This window comes from Hyperolius riggenbachi, chromosome 4 (genome assembly GCF_040937935.1).
Source record: "Hyperolius riggenbachi isolate aHypRig1 chromosome 4, aHypRig1.pri, whole genome shotgun sequence".
NCBI lineage: Eukaryota > Metazoa > Chordata > Amphibia > Anura > Hyperoliidae > Hyperolius > Hyperolius riggenbachi.
Window position 1 is genome coordinate 134,204,567 of NC_090649.1, and position 27,530 is coordinate 134,232,096.

General features: G+C 43.3%; 1 protein-coding gene across 1 annotated transcript in view; it reads right to left on the minus strand.

Moving 5' to 3' along the window:
* The window catches only part of LOC137570523 (vertebrate ancient opsin-like), a 298,413-nt gene that overhangs the window by 138,216 nt on the left and 132,667 nt on the right, over window positions 1–27,530 (minus strand). Inside the window, exon 3 of the mRNA XM_068279214.1 lies at window positions 1,288–1,521. Within this exon, the coding sequence (XP_068135315.1) occupies window positions 1,288–1,521 (234 nt within the window). The remainder of the gene's footprint in view (window positions 1–1,287; window positions 1,522–27,530) is intronic.

The window sequence follows — 27,530 nt, forward strand, 5'->3', positions numbered from 1 at the left end:
TAGCATCAGTAAAGCGTGAAAGTATTTTGATAACAGTAAACAAAGAGGTTGGCAGTGAAATGTATATACCAGTACTTAGCAGCACTTCCCAAACAATTCTTATCTCAGTTGAAAAAAACATGGTGATCGATAGTGTTCCTTTAATGCTGCTAGGACTTTGAATGGCAGCAGGGTGAGTTGTCATTCAGCTCACCCTGTGCCTCACTCACTGGAGGTGAAATAATACATGTGCCTACACTGTGTTCAAATCCCATAGCTGACAGCCAGCTGCTGTCAGATGACTGTGAATGACGTGTGTGTTGAATTTGCTCATTCCAAAAAAATTGTCTGTTTGTCGCTAATGTAAATATGAACTTTCCTTTAACCTCCTTGCCGGTTATCCCGAGCTCAGCTCGGGGTAACCTGCGCAGGAGGATATCTCAGGCCCCGCTGGGCCGATTTGCATAATTTTTTTTTTGTTACAAGCAGCTAGCACTTTGCTAGCTGCTTGTAACTTCCGATCGCCGCTGCTCGCCGCCGATCCGCCGCAATCCGCCGCACCGAGTCGCTCCCCCCCGCCCCAGAGCCCTGCGCTGCCTGGCCAATCAGTGCCAGGCAGCGTTGAGGGGCGGATCGGGATTCCCTATGACGTCCCGACGTCCATGACGTCGGTGACGTCATCCCGCCCCGTCGCCATGGCGACCGGGGAAGCCCTGCAGGAAATCCCGTTCTCAACGGGATTCCCTGCATACTCTGATCGCCGAAGGTGATCGGAGTGGGTGGGGGGATGCCGCCGCTTAGCGGCTATCATGTAGCGAGCCCTTGGCTCGCTACATGATTTAAAAAAGAAAATTAAAAAAATGTGCGGCGCTGCCTCCTTGCCGGATTTTTTAGACCGGCAAGGAGGTTAAATATCTTTTTATCATCTCAGTGTTCTTTTCACCAGATTTTCCACGTGTTTCCATGTGTGAAGTGATTAGCATCAAAAGTTAAATAAGTTGATCGCTACACTTACCATCTACCCAGGGGATCAGACATATCATATTATCTATAAATGGTGCTTTTTTTGCGCCAATTGCCTTTTTTTAACACTATTTTAATAAACAAATGTTTTGATCCCCCCTCACTCTATTTTAATCCTGTGTCCATCTTGCAGACATTTTTGAAAGGAGATGGTTTTAGAATATCTAAATGATCAATCAGAAAGAGATACATGTAAGTTTATGTGTTGCAAACATTTCCGTTACGTCTGCTTTATGTTGGCCTGGGGTTTCTTAATATGCTGGACTCTGAAACTTGCCAACCTACCTGCTTGTTCAGAAAAATGTAGATGATGGGGTTGTAGACGGTGCTACTTTTTGCCAAGATGGAAGGTATGATGCTGGCAGAAGGAGTGATTATACCAGGCTTTCCAAATGTAGCAATCAGCGCCATTATTCCATATGGAAGCCAGCAGAGAAGAAAGCAGATGACCATCACAATGACCATAAAAAGGACCTTCTGCTCCCGGGTGCGGGCTGTGACTTTTGTGACACCACTGATCTACAAAACACAAGATAGCACTTGTTATAGCTTTACATGATGTGCACTAGTGTTTATCTTTCATAGTTCTTAAAGGAAACCGAACACCATTTTAAGCACCCAGGGCATCTCAATAGCACATTAAAAATGAATGCATACTAAAAATGTGGCTCATTAAAGTGGAATATAACCCTGCATTTCAACTTTGCTCTAAAACATTAAAACATTATTACAGCAATATTATATGCAACCAGCATTTTTTTTTCACTAGACAAGCATTCGAAGGGTTACACACAGAGCTTGAAAGTTCCATGCAGAGAAATGCTGCCACAGCCAAACTTTCACATAATGATACATTTAAGTAAACACAAGATAACAAGTGAGAAATGTGACACATTATCTGACTGTGCAGGAGCTGCTGGACAGAGAGACACTGAAAGCTTGTCTCACCTGCAAAACAGCAACAAATAAAACCAGTTATTAATAAAATGCAAAGTCAGCTCACAAAGCAAAAAACTGTACTTTTAGAAACCAATAACTTCTAAATGAATAATAATACTTATGCACAAATGCAAATATGATAACCGTATGACATATAAAAAGTAGGTAAACATGTTTTTATTGAATATTATGTCAGGGTTTTAAACCGCTTTAACCACTTCGCCCTATCTGGACGGATATATCCGTCCAGATGGGCACTGCTGCTGCAGCCGTGTGGTGCGCGCGATCGGGCGCGCGCCCGCGCGTGCTCCCGCTGCCTCCCGCTGCCCCCCGATTAGTGAATGGGAATATAATTCCCATTCACCGATCTAAGTCTCCGGCAGAAATGCCGATGCTTTCTCATCAGAGAGCGCGGTATTTCTGCCCCCAGGAAACATCACCTTCTTCTTATAGTTCCTAGATGCGAGATCGTTCGCATCTAGGAATTTTTTTAATGTGGCCATCTTGTGGCCAAATAGTAAACTGCACCCACATACCTAAATTAAATTAAAAAATACATTATATTACATCTAAAATTAGCCATTTACCTTCCAAACTAAAATTACCCAAATACATTTTTGTATTTAAAAAAAAATAAAAAAAATTACAATTAAAAAAAAACAAAACTACATAAATAGTTACCTAAGGGTCTGAACTTTTTAAATATACATGTCAAGAGAGTATCTTATTAATTTTTTTTAAATTATAAGCTTATAAATAGTGATGGACGCAAATTGAAAAATTGCACCTTTATTTCTAAATAAAATATCGGCACCATAAATTGTGATAGGGACGTAATTTAAACGGTGTAATAAGCGGGACAAATGGGCACATAAAATACATGGGTTTTAATTACTGTAGCATGTATTAATTTTAAACTATAATGGCCAAAAACTGAGGAATAATGATTTTTTTCCATTTCTATCTTAATCTTCCTGTTAAAATGCATTTACAGTAAAGTGGCTCTTAGCAAAATGTACTACCCAAAGAAAGCCTAATTAGTGGCGGAAAAAACAAGCTATAGATCAATTAATTGTGATAAGTAACAATAAAGTTATTGGCGAATGAATGGGAGGTGAACATTGCTCGGATGCTTAAGATTTTCGACGCTGTAGGCTGAAGTGGTTAATAAAAAAACCTATTTTACCTCTTCTTTTTACATTTAAAAGTTTAGCAGAGGATTTTATTACCCTACTCCTGCCTGATCTCAGAAATTTAAGGCAGATAAGAACTGATGTAATTATTTTATTGCACACGTTAGCAGAGATCAAACAAAAGCTTTCATCAGCTAGGGGTGTCAAAGGACACTGTGCTTCAAAGAGTTTAGAAAAGTCACAGATGCTATCTTCACACCTACCCTGGATAAATAAGGGAAAACGGAAAGGGAGAGGGGCATGGCAGCTCCTATAACAATTAGAAACCAAGAGAAACTGCAGGGAAAGAAGGGTGCTTAGTTCCCTTTAAGAGTGGTATGTTCTGCAATTCCGTACATTGGTATTATGTATTGTCATAATTTTTTGAACACCAGGAAAGTTTACAGGTGCCGTTCACAATGAACAAATAATTGTGACAGCCTGTAAGAATGCTGCGATTCTTTGGACGCCGTCTGTTTTTTTTTTACCAAATTTAGGGAAACCCATATTACCTGTATAGTACTATGTTGGTTAAAATTGCCAATGTGGATTAGTTTGCACAGTTCTTTTATCCTTGCCAACTGGAGATTGCTTATTCATGAGCTTTTTCAAACCAGCAAGTTATTATCTCATCTCACTGGGTAGGGAGTTTTAACTTTGCCTGGTTAGCATCCTTATTACTTGTTTCAAGATAATAAAGAATTTATTTTTGATTTTATGCCCAACAGTTACCACTCACCTAACAATACAGGCTCTAATATCACACAGGAGGATCCTAAAAATCAACAAGCTGCCAGACATCAGCTGATCACAAATCCTCGACACCAATACACTCAATTGCGCAGAATGCATGGTGTGATTGTATCTGCATTGCCATTCACCCATCTGCACATATGCTTACACCGTGTGGCTGAGCATAGTTGATCGGGCCGTTGTAGAGGATTTGTGATCAGCTGTTAGCTTCCTGCTGTATAGTAAGAATCATCAATGGTATGCAAATACTGCAGAGTTTGTGCAAATGAATGTACATTTTGATGCAAATATATGCAGATTGAAATTGGACCACTCAATTTAAATCTGGGTGGGACTGGATTAGTCCATTTTCAAGCTGCATATATTTGCATAAAAATGTACATGCATTTGCATAAACTCGGAAATATTTGCATATCATTGATCATCCCTAGTCTTTAGAAGCTGGCTCTACCTCTGACCACATCCTCTGCATGTGTCATGTTAAAGGGAACCAGAGATGAACGTTTCACACAAAATAAACATATCAGTCGATAGCTTGTAAATAATAAATGCTCTACCTGATAATTTCGCCACTGTGGTGTGCCTTTTTTAGTGTTTTTTATCCATTATTGCTCCAGGAAATATCCAATATGGCCGCCGACTCATATCCCTTCTGTTTCCAGGTTATATGCTGTTCTGGATGTGCTGTCTAGCCTCTATGAGACTATAGACAAGCAGGGCTGCTGCAGCCTTTCATCTGTCTACTTTCAACTTTATTATTCTGGTATGCTGTGTGGCTGCCTGTAGGAAGTGTCTCTCATAGAAATGAAACTGCATACAGTAGATAATGACTGGCTGCACACTGCACACAGATACACTTGTCTGTTTCAGAGCTTCTCTCTCAGCAGGAGCAGCCCCTCCCATGTCATCACAGCTCTCAGTATGGAAAGCAGGAAATCTGAGCCAGGAGGGGGCAGGCTTGGGCTTGAAAAGACTCCACAGAAGAGTGACTCAGCTATAATGATTCCAGGTCAAACCTAGACTGAATCAGTCGGTGGATTCTTATCACAGTTGATAACAGATAGATTAGACTGAGAAGAATAAAACTAAAAAGCAAGGTAGGTGTTTACTGTCATGTTCCCACTGATAAATGTAATAAAATACATGAGGGTGCTTCGTCTCTGGTTCTTTTTAAGCATTGTGGGTTTGATACCAGATGACCATTCTCAGCCAATGACCCAATAATTTCCTATCGGTGTGAGCAGGGTGAGCGGCGCAAAGTTTAGAATCCTTTGACACTACTTAGGAAGTAGCTTGTATTGTAATCCAAATTGTCAATGCTCTCCATTAACTCCTGGTGACAGCAGAAGGCCCAAAGAAGGTCGGGAGTGGAGAGTGGGCAAGTCATTTTATATATTGCACAGAATAAGTTGCTGTACACAATGTAAGTTGCTGTATTACCACTGGTTTTAAACGTTTATAATGAAAGGCTTTTTAAGTGAATACAGCATTTGAAGACATTTTTATTTCTTATGTGTTTCTTTGGTGGCGGCTACTTTTGTGTTTTTGTTGGAGCACTGCTGGGTGACAGCTGGAAGCATTGATCTGAGTGTGGGAAACTCATATGAAAGACTTATTACAGCACTGAGCATTGGTGTTACTGGCACACCTCCTCTTCCTTTGTTGTGTACTACTCACAAATTGTTAGCCAGACCAACATTTTTTAAAAGAATCCTACTATGCACATAAACTTTTCACACGTTTATTCATCTGTTATCAAAATGAAGTAAATATAGTAGTTGTCAAGCAAAATACATTATTTTAATATAAGCATCAGGCCTTAGGACATTGATGTCTGCATAAATGTTAATAGCCATTAAAAAAAAAAAAAAGCAGACGGTTGATTCACTTCTGCTTCTGAATCACTGGTCTGTTCTAAATTTAAATAGCAATATTTACCACTCATAGCTTGGAGTCATGTAAAAAAACAGAATTTCAGAAAAGAAGAGATCACGGAGAGTACAATAGAGAGGCGGAAAGTGGACAGAAACATTACAAACATCAATATCAAAAGAGACACCGCCTTAACCAGATCATCAAATGTGATAGACCAAGAAAGACAGCAATGCATGGACTGTCTGATAAAGGGAGCATTTCTAATATATACTAATAATAAAGAAAAGAGGGTACAGGATATCAACCCAGGTAGGCTAGTCTCACCCATAAAAGTTGAATAACATGAAGAAAAAATTGTATAGGGAGCACTAAGCTGGTGCAAAAATATATAATTTATTCATATAGCTTAAATGGTATCAAAAACGGCAAATAACACACAGGACACAGACTAACACATATACCCTCCCATAAAAACAAGGCTGCAACATCCTAACTACTGGGAAAAATGTATTGAACTGGAGTGCACTCCCATTTAGTCCAAAACATGCATGCAATACGAAAAAGATTCCTTTCTTCAGGCCCAGAGTAAGGTATGTCCAGGAACAACCCCAGCAGAATCACCTATGTTTCAGCACATCACCCGTGTGTAAAACATTAGTATATACACGCCTCTACAGTGATCTGTATACGCTTCTCATTACAGACGCAATCCGAGCGTCTAACCTCAACCCCATATGTGGCCAAGCCAAAATGCAACTCACGTAACCTCCTGCAGTAGACAACAGCTTGATGCAGGCCCGACCAACAGGTCGGCGTGTCAGCGTGTGGCGGTGCTGTAACGGAGACAAGCCGCTCTACCCGGAAGCAGACCTCGCATCCATCACCCGTGCCTCCGCATCTCTTCCTCCCCCCACCAACCAGCATGAACTAAAAGCACACGCACCTATATGGATCTCCGTTACAGCACCGCCACACGCTGACACGCCGACCTGTTGGTCGGGCCTGCATCAAGCTGTTGTCTACTGCAGGAGGTTACGTGAGTTGCATTTTGGCTTGGCCACATATGGGGTTGAGGTTAGACGCTCGGATTGCGTCTGTAATGAGAAGCGTATACAGATCACTGTAGAGGCGTGTATATACTAATGTTTTACACACGGGTGATGTGCTGAAACATAGGTGATTCTGCTGGGGTTGTTCCTGGACATACCTTACTCTGGGCCTGAAGAAAGGAATCTTTTTCGTATTGCATGCATGTTTTGGACTAAATGGGAGTGCACTCCAGTTCAATACATTTTTCCCAGTAGTTAGGATGTTGCAGCCTTGTTTTTATGGGAGGGTATATGTGTTAGTCTGTGTCCTGTGTGTTATTTGCCGTTTTTGATACCATTTAAGCTATATGAATAAATTATATATTTTTGCACCAGCTTAGTGCTCCCTATACAATTTTTTCTTCATTTCTAATATATGTCTCATTATTCAGAACTTGCTTTATTCTAACTCATGCCTGCTGGCTGCAGCTTCTATTTCATAATATTCATCTGGAATACATTGTGACTTAATAGGAGCATATAATCTATAAGCTAATTGGCAGGAAAATATATTTATATAAGTATGTTTTTAACCCCTGTATAACAGAAAAACGCTTACTAAAAGTGCTCATTACTGGTACTCTGCAGCCAGTCGATTGTTTCTGATCGCTGCAGTAATGGATCGGAAATGATTGGCTGTTTCCAATGATAGACAAATTTGTAATAAAGAATTTGGCAGTTAATAGGCACAATAGATCCTTTTAGATCGATTACTGCGGCAATGGGAAACAATTGATTGGCCGCAGAGTTGTACTGTTAATAGACGCCTTAAAGGGCACCTGAAGCAAGAGGAATGTGGAGGCTGCCATATTTAATTACTTTTAAGCAATACCCGTTGCCTGGCTGTCCTGCTGATCCTCTCCCTCTAATACTTTAAACCATAGATCCTGAACAAGCATGCAGCATTTCAGGTGTGTCAAATCAGGTACAAATCTGACTAATTAGCTGCATGCTTGTTTCTTGTGGGATTCAGACATTACTGTGGCCAAATAGATCACCAGAACTGCCAGTGCCAGGCAGTATGTGTATCCACGACTATTGCTTAGTAAGGGTGAAGTGCAATGGATCATAAATGATCATCTCAAATTTTTAAAACTCAGTGCATGTACACAGCTTAAAAGGACACTGAACGGACCTTAAAGAGACTCCGTAACAAAAATTGCATCCTGTTTTTTATCATCCTACAAGTTCAAAAAGCTATTCTAATGTGTTCTGGCTTACTGCAGCACTTTATACTATCACAGCCTCTGTAATAAATCAATGTATCTTTCCCCTGTCAGACTTGTCGGCCTGTGTCTGGAAGGCTGCCAAGTTCTTCAGTGTTGTGGTTCTGCTATGAACTCCCCCTTCCAGGCCCCTCTATGCACACTGCCTGTGTGTTATTTAGGATTAGAGCAGCTTCTCTCTTCTCTCTTATCTTTTACAAGCTGGATAAATCGTCCTCTGAGCTGGCTGGGCTTTCACATACTGAAGAATTACAGACAAGGGCAAAGCTGTTTGCAGGAAGAAAAGAGCAGCCTGAAACTTCTGTGCATGAGAACAGAGGGAAAGAAACACACAAATGATCCCTTGAGATTCAAAAGGAAGGCTGTATACAGCCTGCTTGTGTATGGTTGTATTTTCTATGTGTGGACATACTGTACATCAACCTACTTCCTGTTTTGGTGGCCATTTTGTTTGTTTATAAACAAACTTTTTAAAACTATTTTTAACCACTTTTAATGCGGCGAGGAGCGGCGAAATTGTGACAGAGGGTAATAGGAGATGTCCCCTAACGCACTGGTATGTTTACTTTTGTGCGATTTTAACAATACAGATTCTCTTTAACATTGCACTACTGAACTTACATGGGGCTTCCTCCAGGCCCCCATACAGTGAGATCCCTCTGTGTTCTCTGGGTCCCCTCTGTTCTCCCGCTGGCGGCTCTGTTAACTGTGTGACCTGGCCAGGAGTTGTCCACCACTGCGCATGCGCGGCCCATCCGCATGCTCACCTCAATCACACACCCGTCACCGTGAGCATTCTGTCCATGCAGGGTTCATTCTTTATAGAACTGTGCATGTGCAGAATGGTGATGGGTACGTGATCGAGATGGGCACGCTGACGGGTCACACATGCGCAGTTGCAGACGACTCCCAGCCGGGTTGTGCAGTTAATGGAGCCGCCAGTGGGAGAACAGAGGGGACCCAGAGGACACCGAGGGACCTGGGGGACTGGAGGAAGCCCCAGGTAAGTTCACTATGGCATCTTTATATCACAGCCACATAAGCTGCTAGCTGGCTTAGTCACCAATTATATGAGTCTTTAATACTCATTTTCAACACATGAGCTAATAACTGGCAGCAATCCGCAGATATTTCTATCTGCTGCTGTCTGATAATAACACTGTTGAATGAACACAAAGTAATCAAGTAAAATTTGCTTCCAATTCTTGAAGTATACAGAGACAAGCTAAAACAGGATTGCAGCCATTTGTTGCTGGAAATAACCGCTTACCACATTGCTCCCTAACACTACCACTGCTTCCACCAATAGCTGACTACTTTAATCGGGCATGCCCTTATTCCTTTATTCAAGATGGTCTAAGCTTGTGCAGAATACTTCTAAATGGCTATTTGGCACTTTTAAAGTGGTCTGAAACTGAGCATTTCTTCTTTGCTCTAAAAGATTCCTTATAGCCTTAAACCTACTAGCACAGAATAAAAAAATGTAGCAGAACAGCATTCAAACAGTTAAAAACAGCACTTTGTCCTGCAGTGGAAAGTCTTTTCAGCTTATGAACCGCATCCACAGAGGAGATAACGTTATCTTTTGTTTACATTCTGATGTTGTTACATTCTTGTGGTGCTCAGAAGGAGCTGTCTCTTCAAACATGCACACAGTTCAGAAGAGCTCACTAGAAGATAATATATAATAAAAGGCAGCTTAAATAAAATGCAATGGCAGCATCCACAGCAGCTAAACTGTACTTTGGGAACTTCAATTTTGTAAATGGTCAATATTTCTTGTGCACAAAAGCAAATATGGTAACTGATGGGGTGATTAAAAGTAGGAAAAAACATTTTCATTGAATGTTATGTCAGAGACTTACACCACTTTAAAAAGTTAATATTAGTTAGTCCTTGGTGTTTAGTACCACACTGAAGGATACAGTTAAAGATATGTTGTAGCCTTTTCAAATTTTATTAACTGCCTTTTGATTTTATCTATCAACCCTTTGGCGTTAGTTGTGTGTCTTTATAAAGTATCTATAGTTACTGTATAACAAACTGTGTAAAACCTGACATTCAAAGGCCAACAGTCATTACCATATTAAAGCCCACCAAAACCCCAAATGAAGCAAGCCAAATTTATAAGCATAATCAAACTAGTAAGGGCCCATTTACACTTAATCAGTTGGTGTACGTTAGTGTGCGTTGGTACGCATTAGTACGTGTTTTTTCCATAGCAGTGCATTGTGAAAAAGATTTTTTCAGTTAAAGCGCGTTAAGCGTGAAAGGTGCCATAGGAAAACATGGGCATTACTTTAAAAATCAGTTTTCTTTCAGTTATAACTGAGAGCAACTGATTAAGTGTAAAAGGGCCCTTAGTGAATATAAACCATGTATAGAAGAAAATTGGAGGGCAAAATACTGTACCTTCTTCATCAGGCAAGTGTGATTGCCAGTACACTACAGCTACTTGCCTGCCTTCTGTACATTTATCTGGTCAATCAGAAGTGGCCATGTGACTTTCAAAGTCGGGAGAACAGTTGGGGTCAGACTGTATTTCCCAGCATTACAAAATAAAAAATGGCTGAACGTGGGGACCGAGGTCAGCTACAGAATCAGTGAAGCATTGAAAACAGTGGTGGACCGAAAATTTGCAGTTACGCATCGTAATGTGAAATTTCAGAGAAAATCGTAATTCATTTTGTATGTAAAAGTACTATTTTGGAGTAATTTTTGCAAAATTTGGAGTAATTTTCGCAAAATTTTGCATAATTTCGTGCCGCTTTATAGGTTAGTTGCAAAGTTCCCATACACGCCATTACTACCAAAATTGCTACATATGTTAAGCATATAGTGGGTATAAGTCACAAAAATAATTTTTCAAAAAGACCTTGTCGTTTTTGAGAAATTCGACTTTAAAAAGGTAAAGAAAAATAGTTTTTAAATTGTCATTGTTTTAAGGTTAAAAACCATTTTTTACTTGCATTTTAAAAATCGAGTTTCTCAAAAACTATAAGGTCTTTTTGCAAAATTATTTTTGTAACTTGTACCCACGATTCTCCTTAACATAGGCAGCAATTTTTGGTGTCAATAGCATGTAAGGAGGCTTTGCTATTCACTGCTAAGGTCGGCAAGAAATTACGCAAAATTTTATGCGAAATTACAAATGACTACACAAAATCAATTGAATTTGCAAATCGTAATTACGTATAAGCATAATTGCGAAAATGTTTGTTGATTACAACCATCACTGATTGAAATAGTTTGCCTATTTGTTCCTGTAGCTACACTTATTCTCCATGACCCTAAGGGCCTGTTTCCACTACACACAGATTGGATGCAGAATGGCTGCAGAATGGATGCAGAAAAACTGACTCCAATGAATACCTATGGGAAAATCTGCATCAGAAGAATCACATTTAGTGGAAACAGCTCCATAGGCTTTCATTGGAGTCAGTTTTTCTGCATCCATTCTGCATCCAATCTGCGTGTAGTGGAAATAGGCCCTTTTGCTGGCTGTGAACCTCGTTGCATTGCATTATGGGAAATAACAGCTGTTTCCAACTACCAAACAAGCAGCATCTCCCTCTGTGCACAGAATTCAGTGAACATTACAGAGATCACCTGGCAAGACTAAAGATGTAATAAATGTCAGAATGGAAGTCAGGGAGAGGAAAGATCTTACAATGGGCAAACCCTGACTGAATAATTTCTAAATGAATATTGTAGTAAAAAATAAAATAAAAAAAAAACATTTTATTCATTATGTTATTTTTATTTACAGGTCCGCTTTAATAGTAAGCAAAAAATAAAATTAAAAATAAAATAAATAAAATAAGAAACTCAGACTTAAATGGATTGAGCTGTTCTGAGCCACAAACTGATGTATGATAAAAGAAAAAAAGTAAAAACTGTATCATGAAGACTTATGTCATACCAAGAATTAGATTTTTGCCACTTGATTTATTTTAAACATGTTGTTTGAATTTTCCCTGTATATACATTTTCTTAGTAAAAACAGCCAGTCTTGTTTTTGATCAACAATTTATCACCTAAAAGAGATCAGATATGTCTTCCCACACTTAATATATTACTGCATTTCCTGTACAAAATGCCCATCCTCTGTACTTACTTATTATAATCTCTCCTATCCAGACCTCTTATCTGTGGAACTGTTTCATAAAAAGCAAGGCTGCCGGCTCCTCTGTATCCTAAAGACGATTTATCCCCATATTGTAGATAACAGTCTATAAATTACGCAACCAATATTCAGGCTAAATAATTATTTTTCCCCTGACCTAGGAAACAAATCTTAAGAAATATTACTTTCTTTTAATGTATGGTAGAGCAGAGCAACCAAGCAGCTCGGGGTGACGCAAACCACTAGGAAAGTATAGGGGACTAAAAGAGACTGAAAAGCCCTCCTACTAAAAAGCAATGCTTGGTGTGGTTTGCCTTCTTAAAACAGAAGGTACTTGTGATAATTTACCTTTAAGTGAAAATCTGTGGCAGGGGCGTAGCAATAGCCCCTGCAAGGGATGCAAGCGCAGGGGGGCCCGAGCCCAGTAGGGGGCCTAGCCTGGGCTGTTTCTAGCAGCAGGAGGGGGTGCAGTACAGAAAAGGGGGCATTGGGCACACAGCGGCAGGGAGGGGGGCCCAACTCCTCTCCTTTTTCATCTCGGGCCCCCCTTCAGTGCTCCCCGCTCCCCCTCCAGGGGACAGTGGGCCCCATCCAACGTTTTGCAGGAGGGCCCAGTGATTTCTGGTTACGCCCCTGATCTGTGGTTACCCACAATGCATCACTACTGAATAAGCAAATTATCTCTTTATGCCCCTGAAGCCAGGCAAGCATCCAGAACCGCTGGTGTATAGCATGCCTATAGCTTTGGATTTTACAGAGCGACATCAAATCCACATGTAGACAGCCTGTTTTTGACTTTTGGTCCTCCTCAGTACATGGCAGGGATTGATATGGCTCTATGGGATAGGGTTTGGACCAGTATTGATATATAATATCTCCCCAATAATGACCTCTTCACTCCGCTCTTCTCTCGCTTCTCCTCCTTCTCTGACGGCATGCTGTTACTGTAAAACAGTACAAACATGCTGCCCCCGTCATCTCTGCGTCTGATGCAAATGATTCACCTTGCTTCATGAGAGAACTGGCTCTGGCTGTCCCCCAGTGAAGTTCTGCCCATGGCTTTAGGTACTCCTCGACAGTCTTTGGAAGTATTTGCTACTATACTAAATAATAATAATATTCATAAGGATAAAATGTGTGTTTTCTTTTGTGTGATATATTAATGTAATAATTATTAGCATATTGGCCATGAGCTCCTGTCTAATGTAATTTTGAAGACACTTTTTATTGTTCTGAAGAAGCGGGGAAAAACTCACGAAATGCGTCGTCAAGTGATCAATAAACTTTTGTATTATTTTTCTACCTACAGGTATTGACAATTGTCTGTCACTTAAAGTGAACCAGAGACTAACCATGTCTGCCGTTCAGCCGCGATCAGCCATGCGGTAACAGGCTCAGTCGCGTCAGTCCTGGTCTACTGCACATGTGCAGGGGTCCACACATGCGCAGAAGACCCAGACCCGGGCTGGAGCCAGTTACCGGGGCTGATCGTGGCTGAACGGCAGACCACAGGAGGACGGCGAGGGACTCACACATGTTTATGTGGTGGGAGGAAGCCCCAGGTAAGTATTGAATCCTTCACTTGCTTAGTCTCTGGTACACTTTAAGTAAGTCATACTTACCGTTTGAACAAGTTTCAAACATTTTATCTCCATTGGGGTGCCTACTCCAGAGGGGGTCTTTTGTTGATGATTATTTCTTCTTGCGTCAGCCATAATATTTTTTTCTATTGGATTGCGACTTATTACGTGAAAAGGATCACCATATTCCAATGTGGAGGCTTTATCTTGGCTGTCATCTGCAATTCAGGATTTTTGAGTACCTAATTTAATTGATTTCACTTACCTATTTGCCAGACTTACTACTCCATAAAGGACTCCTACCCTTTTTTTGTTTCTTTTTTTCTGGAACAATGCGTGTCACATGGTAATATCATTGCAGCTGCATGGCACTTGTGGCCAGGAGCCTGAACTGCCCCACAAGCCACATTTCAGCCTGCTGTGGAAAAGAGGTCTTATGGTAATTACAGGTAAGGAAGCAGAAGGAGATGGTGGAAAGATCACAGTGTATGTTTAACTAATATTATGTTTGAATAAACTGGAAAACATAAGTTGTTATCCAAACCAATCTCCACTGGCAACCAGTCTGCTGGTATGTCTGCTTTCTTAGTACTATAGGCCAGGGGCAAAATCACATTCTCCTGTTTTGACTATATATGACGAAGCAGGTCATTTCCACGTATTCTCTTCACTGAGCCTGACCTGGGTGCCGCCATAGACATAGCATTCACTCATGCTGTAATGCTGAAAACAGCTGACTTTACCGAGCACTCAGCAAAATGTCAATTCATAAAAGCTGTTACCAAATGAAAAGCTCAAATTACCGAGCAGTGAGATAAATTACCGCCTTGTGCGGTGATTATCTTAACACATGTCACTAAATGTCAATTCATAAAGATTAGAGCAGGTGGTATTGAGACGGAGAATACCGCTCCCTTGGAAGAGGCGATAAGCATGCGGATAACAGCTAAGTTAATGGAGACAGACATTCCAGGCAGCAGCAGTGAAAACAGAACAAAAAAGGCTTTCCAGAATACCCTGGCTGTGTTTTTTAACCTCTTGGGTACCTCTTTTCATATCAGAATCAGAATCAGAATCAGAATCAATTTATTTTCGCCAAGTAAGTTTGCACCTACAAGGAATTTGTCTTGGCAGTTGCTTAACAAACACAAACAAAAACAATACAAGGACAGACAGTGTGAATATAACAAGTTAAGGACATAAGTATAGTGGCAGTAAGCAATGTGAGAATTGTTCATGTTTAGTTCTGTGCTGATTACTTTCAGTACTAGCAGCTCTAACGTGGTTCAGCATTAAGTATGGCTACCGCTTGAGGAAAAAAACTGTTCCTGTGTCTAGAGGTTTTGGTAGCAATTGACCGGAATCTTACTCCTGAAGGCATGCGCTGGAAGATGGAGTGAGCTGGGTGAGAGGGGTCAGAGACAATTTTGGTTGCTCTCTTTCTGCACCTGCTAGTGTAAAGATCCTGCAGGGAAGGTAAGCTACAGCCAATTATCCTTTCCGCTGATCGGATGATGCGCTGCAGCCTCCCCTTTTCTAATGCTGAGCAGGAGCCGAACCATACAGTCATAGATGATGTTATGGTTGATTCGATGATTGCAGTGTAGAACTGCACCATTAGATTTTGAGGTAGGCCAAACTTTTTCAGCTGCCGTAGATGGTACATTCTCTGTTGTGCTTTCTTGACAATAGTGGCGGTGTTGTTGTCCCATTTTAAGTCGTTTGAGATCGTGGACCCAAGAAACTTGAATGACTCTACTTGGGTTATTGTGGATCCATTTATGGTTAAGGGGAGGTGCTGGGGGGGAGATCTCCTAAAGTCTATTATCATCTCCATGGTTTTGAGAGCATTTAGTTCCAAGTTGTTGCTGCTGCACCAGGAGGAAAGCTGTCCCACCACATGCCTGTATGCAGACTCGTCCCCGTTTTGAATGAGACCAACAACTGTTGTGTCGTCTGCAAACTTCAGAACCTTAACAGATGGATCTGTGGAGATGCAGTCATTGGTGTAAAGTGAGTACAGCAGTGGGGAAAGCACACAGCCCTGGGGTGCACCAGTACTGACTGTCAGAGAGCTTGATGTGAGTTTACCAAGTCTAACACGCTGTCTTCTGTCGGTTAAGAAGTCGGTTATCCATTTGCAGAGGGATTCAGGTATGTGTAGCTGGGAGAGCTTGCTGTGCAGCAGTGATGGAATTATGGTATTAAATGCAGAGCTGAAATCTATAAATAAAATCCTGGTGTAGGTTCCTGGGATATCTAAATGCTGTAGTACATAATGCATACACATGTTCACGGCATCGTCTGCGGATCTGTTAGGCCTGTAGGCAAATTGCAAAGAGTCCAGCAGGGGATCTGTGATGGATTTCAGATAAGTCATTATCAGTTTCAAATGCTTTCATGACCAGTGATGTCAGCGCAACAGGCCTGTAATCATTTAAACATGCAGGTTTTGGGTTTTTTTTGAATTGGTACAATAGTTGCGCTTTTAAAACAGGCAGGAACAATTGAGAGTTCTAGAGATGCTTTGAATATGTCTGTAAATACAGGCGCTAATTGGTCGGCACAGAGATTCAAGCATTTCGCAGACACAGCGTCTGGTCCCATTGCTTTCCTGGTGTTTTGTTTTTTAAAGAGTCTATTTACATCTGATTGGCATATTGTTAGAGCATGCACATCTGGGGACAGGTCAATAGATTGTGTCTGGCCTCCTGTGTTGTGTAGTTGCTGAGGCACCGCAGGGGGTGGAGACGTTGGCTGGCAGGAAGAGTGTTCAGTTTGCCTGTGGCAGAGATGCAAATTGACTTGTTGTGTTTGGCTTTTGTTGGTAGTGTCAAACCTGCAATAAAATGTATTCAGCTCATTTACAAGCTGCAGGTTATGTACTGAGGGGGGAGGAGGTTTCCTCCTGTAGCTGGTAATTTCATGTAGAGATTTCCATATTGTGGATGAGTCGGCGTTAGAAAATTTTTCCTCGAGTTTTTGAGAATAATCTTTTTTTGCGTCGGTAATGGCTCTCTGCAGTTTGTATTTCGCAGCTTTGTAGAGGACGTTATCGCCTGTACGATGTGCCCTTTCTTTATCGAGGCGCAGCTTCCTAAGATGTGATGTAAACCAGGGTTTATCGTTATTGTACCTGGTGCACTTTTTTGTGGGGATGCAGGACTCTTCACAAAAGGTAATATATGATGTCACAGCGTCAGTGTATTCATTTAGGTCACTGGAGGATTCTTTAAATAAATTCCAGTCAGGTAAATCAAAGCAGCTCTGCAGTTTTTCTACAGCTTCACTAGTCCATTTCTTAACTGTGGTCACTACAGGTTTGGCAGTTTTTAGTCTTTGGATGTATGTTGGGATAAGCTGTATAACAGCATGATCAGAGTTCCCCAAAGCTGCCCTGCTGACAGAGTGATATGAGTCCTTAGTCGTATTGTAACAGTGATCAAGTGTCTTACCTTCTCTAGTTGCGCTTGTGACGTGTTGCCTGTATTTGGGGAGTTCTTTGGAAAGGTTAGCACTGTTGAAATCCCCTAGTATGATAAAATAAGAATCTGGGTACTCCCTTTCCACCTCAGTGATTTGATCTGCGAGATCTTGGAGCGCAGGCTGCATACATGTTTGTGGAGGTTTTACATTTTAAATATGATTTTTACATCAGAAAGCCTGCATGTGTAACATTTCTTGAAGTTATTCTAAGCTGTGGCAATTAAATATATTGTTTAGAAAGACTAATAGACAGATTCAGCGCAGATTCAGGGCAAACAGAGGCCGTTTAAAAAAAAAATGCACATCTAAAGGGAAGTTGAGGATGCCTTTTTTATTGTAACGCTGTCTCTGGAGGAGGAAATGTATTAACTCAGGCAGCTTCTCATGTTACCGCCAGCCTAGAGCCAGTGTAGTTCGGGAAATCACTGCACTTCTATCGCAACTGTAAACATTTTTATGAATTAGCACACAGAAGTCTAAAATACCGAATTCGGTATTTTCCCTCCCGGATTTTTTTACTGAACATATTTTTATGAATGATAGCCATAATTTTATTATGTCTATGGTCGCGCAGCAGTGTAATTCGGGAGCCAGCAACGCCAAATTACTTGTCCTTCAGGCTAGGTGCACACTTTGTAGAAACTCTAGTGTTGCGGCAAATGCAGCGTCTTTGCCACTAATAGAAGTCTACAGGAAAAAACGCATATAAAAAACGCATATGAGTTTTGTATGCTTGCGTTTTTAAAAACGCTGGTTTTGTTGCATGGTATGCAAAAACGCATCAAAAATGCACATAATGAAAGTCAATGGAAACGCAATGATATGCGTTTTTCATGCTTTAAAAAAAATAAAAAAATAGTTGTGTGATGTATTTCTGCTTCCTGTTGTCTTCCTAGTTATTTGCATAAAACGCAATTGAAAAATGCATACAAAATGCTTATGCATATGCGAAACGCAAACGCATTAAAATGCAACCAAAACGTTTGAAAAAAAGCATCTGCGTTAAAAAAACGCCAACGCAAATGCACCAAAAACACAGCAAAACCACTTGCTACGAGTTGCTACGTATCAGAGAGGGAAACGTAATTAACACCACCTGAAGTTTGAGCGGCAGCAGAGCGAGCCGTCATTCGGGTCACCCTGCGCCAAAATGCCGAGTGGCAAAAAGCCGTGTACGCATATATGAAGCTATCCATGAACAAAGCAGGTAAACAAAACTTAAAAATTATGATAAAACAAAGTTTTCCCGACAGTTATAGACTGACAGCAGAGTCGAGAAATCTGATGAATTTTGGTGTAAAAAATGTTGAGTGCTGCGTCCAGAGGGTTTGGATTATTGACTTATGCTAAGCATCAGGGGCGGACATACGGCCGTGCAGGCCGTGCCGCCGCACGAGGGCCCCTGAAGTTCCGTTTTCTTCAGGGGCCCATGGCATTAAGTACTTTTTTTTTTTTTTTTTTAATATTTTTTTTTTTTTTTATTATTTTATTCCCGGGGGCCCCCCGACTCCTATCCTCCCTCCCTCCCTCACCTCGGGGGCCCCCTCCCGATATGCGCGGCGGGAGAGCGAGCGAGCGGCAAATGCAGGAAGGGCTCTCCAGGCATCCGCTAGAGGCCCAGCCGCTTGGTCTCCAATATGTCTCCAGTTGGAGACATATTGGAGACTCAGCGGCTGGGCCTCTAGCGGATGCCTGGAGAGCCCTGAAGACTTCCTGCATTTGCCGCTCACTCTCCCGCCGCGCATATCGGGAGGGGGCCCCCCGAGGTGAGGAAGGAAGGGAGGGAGGGAGGATAGGAGTCGGGCCCCCCACCCGGATAGCTACCCACCCGGCTACCTACCCACCCGGCTACCTACCTACCCACCCGACTACCTAACCACCCACCAGGCTTCCTACCTACTTACCCACCCGGCTACCTACCCACCCACCAGGCTTCCTACCTAACCACCCACCCAACTACCTAACCACCCACCCGGCTACCTACCCACCCGGCTACCTACCCACCCACCAGGCTTCCTACCTAACCACCCACTCAACTACCTAACCACCCACCCGGCTACCTACCCACCCGGCTACCTACCCACCCGGCTACCTACCTACCTACCCGGCTACCTACCTAACCACCCACCCGGCTACCTACCTAACCACCCACCCGGCTACCTACCGGGCTAGTTACCAACCCACCCACCAGGCTACCTACCCACCCACCCGGCTACCTACCTAACCACCCACCCGGCTACCTACCTAACCACCCACCTGGCTACCTACCTAACCACCCACCCGGCTACCTACCGGGCTAGTTACCAACCCACCCACCAGGTTACCTACCCACCCACCAGGCTACCTACCTACCCACCCACCAGGCTACCTACCCACCCACCAGGCTTCCTACCTACCCACCCGGCTACCTACCTACCCACCAGGCTACCTACCCACCCACCAGGCTACCTACCTACCCACCCACCAGGCTACCTACCCACCCACCAGGCTTCCTACCTACCCACCCGGCTACCTACCTACCCACCCGGCTACCTACCCACCCACCAGGCTTCCTACCTACCCACCCGGCTACCTACCTAACCACCCACCCGGCTACCTACCTACCCACCCACCCGGCTACCCACCTACCCACCCACCCGGCTACCCACCCACCAGGCTTCCTACCTAACCACCCACCCGGCTACCTACCTAACCACCCACCCGGCTACCTACCGGGCTAGTTACCAGCCCACCCACCAGGCTACCTACCCACCCACCCGGCTACCCACGCACCCACCAGGCTACCTACCTACCCACCCACCGGGCTACCTACCTACCTACCGGGCTAGTTACCCACCCACCTACCAGGCTACCTACCCACCCGGCTACCTACCCACCCACCCACCAGGCTACCTACCCACCCACCCACCAGGCTACCAACCCACCCACTCAACCAGGCTACCAACCCACCCACCCACTCACCCACCCACTAGGCTACCTATCCACCCAACCACCCATGGGAGCTGCGCGCCGGATGGAGGCTGGGACAGGAGGTCTGCTGCTGCAGGTGAGTAAATGTTTTTGTTTTATTTATATTAGCAGGTGTATGTTCTGGGCAGGTCTGCCACATGATTGCATGTATTTTCTTCGCAAATCTGCCGACATGATTGCATGTATTTTCTGGGCATATCTGCCGACATGATTGCACGTATTTTCTGGGCATATCTGCCGACTTGTTTGCACGTATTTTCTGGGCATATCTGCCGACTTGATTGCATGTATTTTCTGGGCATATCTGCCGACTTGTTTGCACGTATTTTCTGGGCATATCTGCCGACTTGTTTGCACGTATTTTCTGGGCATATCTGCCGACTTGTTTGCACGTATTTTCTGGGCATATCTGCCGACTTGATTGCACGTATTTTCTGGGCATATCTGCCGACTTGATTGCACGTATTTTCTGGGCATATCTGCCGACTTGATTGCACATATTTTCTGGGCATATCTGCCGACATGATTGCACGTATTTTCTGGGCATATCTGCCGACATGATTGCACGTATTTTCTGGGCATATATGTGTATTTTCTTGAGAAAACCTGCGCAATTATGTGAATTTTCTGGGGAAAGGGTCACCAAAACTTGGGCCCACTGTCTTTGCGTTGCACTTTTCAAGGGAACCTGAGGTGAGAATAATATTGAGGCTGCCATATTTCTCTCCTTTTAAGCAATACCAGTTGCCTGGCTGCCGTGCTGGTCCTCTGCCTCTTATTCTTTCAACCATAGACCCTGAACAAGCATGCAGCAGGTCAGGGGTTTCTGACAATATTGTCAGAACTGAGAAGATTAGCTGCATGCTTGTTGCTGGTGTAATTCAGTTTATTACTGCAGCCAAATAGATCAGCAGGGCCGCCAGGCAACTAGTATTGTTTAAAAGGAAATAAACCCTCACCCCGGGTTCGCTTTAAGTTACAGTTAGCTCCGCCCTCATCCGGTCATTGCCACGCCCATTTTTTTGCCGCGGCGCTACGCGCCGCAGGTTCTGTCCACTAATTTTTGCCGCGCAGGTTGTAGCCACGCCCATATTTTGCCGCGGCGCGCTACGCGCGCCGCAGGTCATAGGGGGCCCACAATTACAATTTTGCACAGGGGCCCACTGCTGGCTGTGTCCGCCACTGCTAAGCATGCTTGCAAAATTGTACCCATAACACAAAGTAAATAAGTAATGCTATCTCCATTACATCATTGCTATGCAAGAAGCCCTCAGGAGCAGTGGAGCAACTGCAATCATTATGGTAATTTATTCATGCCTGGTGGCAATGTCCAACATTTCTTACGATATGGAGAGTGGAAAGTTTAAAACATGTTTTCCTTTTGTCACAAATACAGATTACCCAATGGAACATCTACCAAGGCAGAAGGCTAGAATCTGGCTTATTAAATACAGTAAACATATGTTCAGCAGCCTGAGATGCTGTAGTCAGTACCTGGGGGGGAGTTTAAAGAATTTTAAAACTGTTACTGAAAAATTAAAATAAGCTTAAAAAAGAAATAGACAAAACTGCAAACTTGTAAGTGATTACAAACTTAACAAGATGTTTGGAATCATAAAGTAAACAGGAAAATACAGTTAGAAAAAGTATTCCTCTCCCCACAAAGTTTATGCGGGTGCATGAAAAAAGGGCCTCAGGAAAAAGGCCCGGCTGGATAGCAAAACAGCGCCGCTGGATAACGAAATCTCAATAACTGTATACATTGTTAAAATAAATTAGTTAACGATAAATACCGTTTTAAAACAGACGGGAGATAAAAACGAAAATATATTAATCTCTTCAAACAGACATCAAACAAGTGACAGCACTCCAGGCTGCAAACTGAAATGAAAGCCAACATAGGCATGCAGAGCCCCACTGGGGCTAAATACATGACTTGAATGCAAATCAGATGCAAATTATGTACTAATTCCTAATCTAAAAATTTGAATGCAGGTTGAAGCACATGAAGGCAGCTAGCCAAATAGTAGGTTTTCTCCATTTTTGTAGTGGCAAATACCATAGGTGGGCAGGGACTATCTCATCAGCAACGAGCGCTCCACTGGCCAAGCCGAACAGCCTCTCCCGGACTAACTTGCATGCCAGCGAGCCAATTATGTTACAGCGCCGATGCTCTTGCTGATCAGCGAAGACTGATACCCTGGAGTAAAGTTTACAGCGGCATATATCCCTTGCGTCTGACTGACTGGAGGCGATAGCTCCAAGATTGCAGTGAGGAGATTTCCGTCATGGTATAAGGCAACTACTATTACTGCATTCCTGTGTCTCTCCTACCTCGAATAGGCCGGCCATTGTGTATGAGTACCAGTACCTATCTGAGTGTGTGATGGAGACAGTGCGTGTTATGCAGTTTAGCTTTGTTGAGCACTACTACTGGTTTTCATTGATTTTAAAGGGATACTTAAGTCAGGCAGAAAAAATGAGGTTAACTCAGCTGGGGCTTCACTCAGCCCCTGCAGCTGATCGGTGCCCTCGCAGCCCCGCTCCGATGCTCCTGGACCCGCCGGCGACGACTTCCCGTTTCGCTGTCACCGACCGACTGGCATGGGAACGCGAGTGATTCTTCGCGTTCCCAGCCACAATAGCACCCCCTATACTGCTATTGTGGCAAGAAGGCCGCAATAGCAGTATAGGGGGTGCTATTGTGGCTGGGAACGCGAAGAATCACTCGCGTTCCCATGCCTGTAGGCCGGTGATGGCGAATCCGGAAGTCGTCGCCGGCGGGTCCAGGAGCATCGGAGCGGGGTTGCGAGGGCAACGATCAGCTGCAGGGGGCTGAGGGAAGCCCTAGCTGAGTTAACCTCATTTTTTCTGCCTGACTTAAGTATCCCTTTAATAGTTTTTTTTTTATTGATTTTAGTAGTGTTTTGGCGTTTATGGCGTGTATTCAATAAAGGTTGACATTTATGCTTTTCCCTATCCTATTGAGTCATGGAACCTTCTTTTGCATATACAGCAAATGCCATAGGTAACAATGACACTGAATGCACTGATTGCCACCATAAGATTGCCCTTTTATAAATAAGGTCTTATGGCAGTTTGGAGTCACATAGCTCTGGTAATATTGCCATGCACGGCAGGTAGTGCATGGCATTTTTAACTTTACTGATGTAGGCAGAGTGCAATGTGTTGAGCAATCAGTGCATCCCTGCAGTGCATGAGTGATGCAAGTGTTACTACAGTAATGTGCAATATGCTAGCAACTCACGTTACCCATGTACCGTCGGTTGCGCAACACCCTGTACTCTGCTGGCGTTAGTACCGGTAAAGGTGCCGTGCTCTGCTACATAAATCAGATGAAGGTGACGTCAGAAGAAAGTATACAGAAAAAATAAGTATACATATGAATAAAAGAAGAACTGAAGAAGAAAAAGAGATGAATTAAAGTTTTTTTTTTACCTCATAAAGTTTATTACTTAACTGTTTATTCTCAATAGGTAGAAGGTCAATAATGATCCCCAATACCTATTTATCTGGCTGGGAAATTCCCTTAATTTAAAAGGGGTACTCAGATTCCACCATAAGTTCATCAGGGGTGTTCCCCACATGTGTGGGACTAGTTATCTCCACCTCTAATGTATAGAGGCAGGGATGAGCCCCTATTTATCTAATTCCTGAGTCTTATTCCAACTAAAGCAATAATAAATGTAGAAAAGGGTAGGTGCTTCCCAAGAGGCGGTCGCCACATCCAGTGATGGAGAAAGGCAACAGTGGGCCCCAGTGCAGAATAAATCAAAGGGGCCCCATGTGAGTTGACGTGGTCATAACAGATCATGGTTGGATCCAAATAATGTCAATAACATAAAAGTAGATGAACCTAGGTCACATTCTGTAGGCTCTGTATTAATGTAGCACATATTTTGTACTTGTTGTATATGACTGGGCCATCATCAGGCAATAGATTGTTGGAGTACACAACTTGGGACAGAGGCACAGAATGGTGTATATTAGAACCAACAATACACCTACAAAAAACACAGAACAACACAATATTAGTGCTGCTGTATTGCTATTAACAAGGTAGTTTAAAGCTGATATATGTGCGGATAGGATACCTACATATTCTAGTATGGAGTTGATGGGGAAAGTATGTTTGAGGGAGGGAGTATGGAAGTGTGTTATAGTGGGTTATGATGGCGGAGGGGGGGGGGGGGCGGGGGCATGGTAAAGGGTATTTTGAAATAGGGTTTATTAGCGTGGTGGGTAGAGGGGGGTGGGGTGCAAAATACGCTAGTATAGATTTGGTGGGGAGGTCTAATGGGGGAGGAGTAGGGAGGGGTGCTATAGTGGGTATATAATGAGAGGGTATGGTAAAGATTATTTTATAAAAGAGTGGGTAGAGGGGAAACAATATTGTGCAAACATGTACAAATCATGCAGAAATCATGTACTAGTGTATTTTGCACCCCCCCAGATTAATATTACATGTCAGTACCATGTTGTTTTCACTACCCCCCTCTACCCACTATGATAATAAACCCTATTTCAAAATACCCTTTACCATGCCCCCCCCCCCCCCCCCATTATAACCCACTATAACACACTTCCCTACTCCCTCCCTCAAACATACTTTCCCCACCAACTCCATACTAGAATATATAGGCATCCTATCCGCACATATACCTTAACGACCGCCTAACGTCGATAGGCGTCGGCAGGTCGTTAGTGGTATAGCATGGAAACGGCCTCTCGAGCTCAGCCGCTCCATGCCAGTTCACGGAGACTGTCTCCGTGAACAGTGTGCGAGCCGCCGATCGCGGCTGGCACGCTTAATGTAAACACGCGGGGAAGAAATCCCCGCTGTTTACATCACACGGCGCTGCTGACGTAGATCGGCGATCCCCGGCCTCTGATTGGCCGGGGATCGTTGGCATCTGATAGGCAGAAGCCTATCCTATCAGGTGCAGGACGGATATCCGTCCTGCGCCGCTCAGAGGGGAAGGGAGAGGGAGGAAACGGAGGTGAGGCCAGAAAACGCTGCGGATGGGGGCTTTAAGGAGCCCCCCCCCCCCCGCAAATCAATAATAGTCGGCAGCGATCAGACCCCCCCAGCAGGACATCCCCCTAGTGGAAAAAAGGGGGGACATCTGATCGCCCTGGCACATACCCGATCGGTGCTGCGGGCTGTAGAGCCCACGCAGCACCAATCACTGGAATATCCCCTGGTCCTTAAGTGGTTAAACTACCTTGTTAATAGCAATACAGCACTAATATTGTGTGGTTTTTTTTGTACGTATATTGTTGGTTCTAATATACACCATTCTGTGCCTCTGTCACCAGTTGTGTACTCCAATAATCTATTGCCTGTGAAACATGTTGCGAATACTCCCCCTGGAGTGTACAAATAAATTTGATTTATCTATAAATGCACACTTTCTTGTGTCTGCTTGCAGGAGGTAAGTCCACCACTTCCTCCTAAGCACTTTTTAAACTTTTTAAAAGTTGTTTTTACCCTTTTGGCGCTTCTGTTCTTCATTATGTTGCTGGTACTTCTGCGTCCCATAGACTAATATTGCTGCATAAAACGCAGCGTTTCCCGCTCTGCAAGTGCTTCTGCCATGTGTACACCCAGCCTCAGGGTTTACAGAAAGAAATACACAGAGAAGAGCCTAGAGGATTATCATGTCTAACTGTGGTGCAGCTGCATGGGCCCTAGAGGGCATAGGTCCTCTGTGCGGCTGCACAGCCTGCTTAATCAACACGTATGTATAGGGAATACATTCTAAATAAACAACAAAACCGCCTTTTGTTTGCAAAACAAAATAAACCACTTCCCAACTGAGGGGTTTTACCCCCTGACCACCAGAGCAATTTTCACCTTTCAGCGCTCCTTCCATTCATTCGTCTATAATTTTATCATTACTTATCGCAATTAAATGAACTATATCTTGTTTTTTTCGCCACCAATTAGGCTTTCTTTAGGTGGGACATTATGCCAAGAATTATTTTATTCTAAATGTGTTTTAATGGGAAAATATGAAAAAATGTGGGAAAAAATTTATTATTTTTCAGTTTTCGGCCTTTATAGTTTTTAAATAATGCATGCTACTGTAATTAAAACCCATTAAATGTATATGCCTATTTATCCGTTTAAATTATGTCCCTATCACAATGTTTGCCGCCAATATTTTAGTTGGAAATAAAGGTGCATTTTTTTCAGTTTTGCGTCCATCCCTAATTACAAGCCCATAGTTTATAAAGTAACAGTGTTATACCCTCTTGACATAAATATTTAAAAAGTTCAGTCCCTAAGGTAACTATTTATGTATTTTTTTTAAATTGTAAATTTTTTAATTTTTTTTTAATTACAAAAAAAAAAATTGGGGAGTGTGGGAGGTAAGGAGTTAATTTTTTGTGTGTAAAACAAGTTTATTTGTGTGTAAAAAATGGTTAGGGTGTAGTTTTACTATTTGGCCACAAGATGGCAACATTACCAATTTGTTTCATGCAACCTGCAAGCGTCCTTCCGGACGCTTGCAGGAAGTAGAAAGAGGCTGGGACTTTGTTATTTTTTCACAATGATCGCGCTGCTCAGCCGAGCGGCAGCAGATCATTGCGGGGCTTAGATCAACGAACGGGAATGGATTTTCCCATTCGTTGATCTCTGGGCGAGCGGGCGGCGGCGTGTTTACTAGCGGCGGGCGGCGTGTTTACGAGCGGGAGCGCGGACAGCGGCGGGAGTGCGCAGAGTACGGATTTCTCCGTCCCTGGGGGTGAAAGGATGGAAAAAGGGGCGGAGAAATCCGTACGCGTGGGGGTAAAGTGGTTAAGTACCGTATTTTTGGGTAGAAAAAGTCACTGCATCTTATATGCCAAATACAGGGAGCCCATGACTTTAGAACGCCCGCCAATATGAACCGCCGTTATGTTAGAGACTCCCTGAATTGTCCGTGTGTCCTCCTTTACTCCTCCCATGTCCTCCTCTGCTCCCCCTGAATAGACCAAAGCAGCGGCAGCAGGGCTCACCTAATCCATTGAAGCCCACAGTGATCAGAGACCTCTCCTCTTCTCAATGCTCCTTTAGTGCCAGGTTCTGCTGATCACGTCATCAGCAGAACCCAGCACTAGGGGAGCCGTGAGGGAGAGTAGAGGTTTCTGATTGCTGCGGCTCCAATGGATTAGATGAACCCTGCTGCTGCTGCTGCTTGCATTTATTCAGTGGAGCAAAGGAGAACACTGGGGGACAGTAGGGGACACATGGGGACAGAAGGAGACACATGGGGGACAGAAGGAGACACATGGAGACAGAGGGG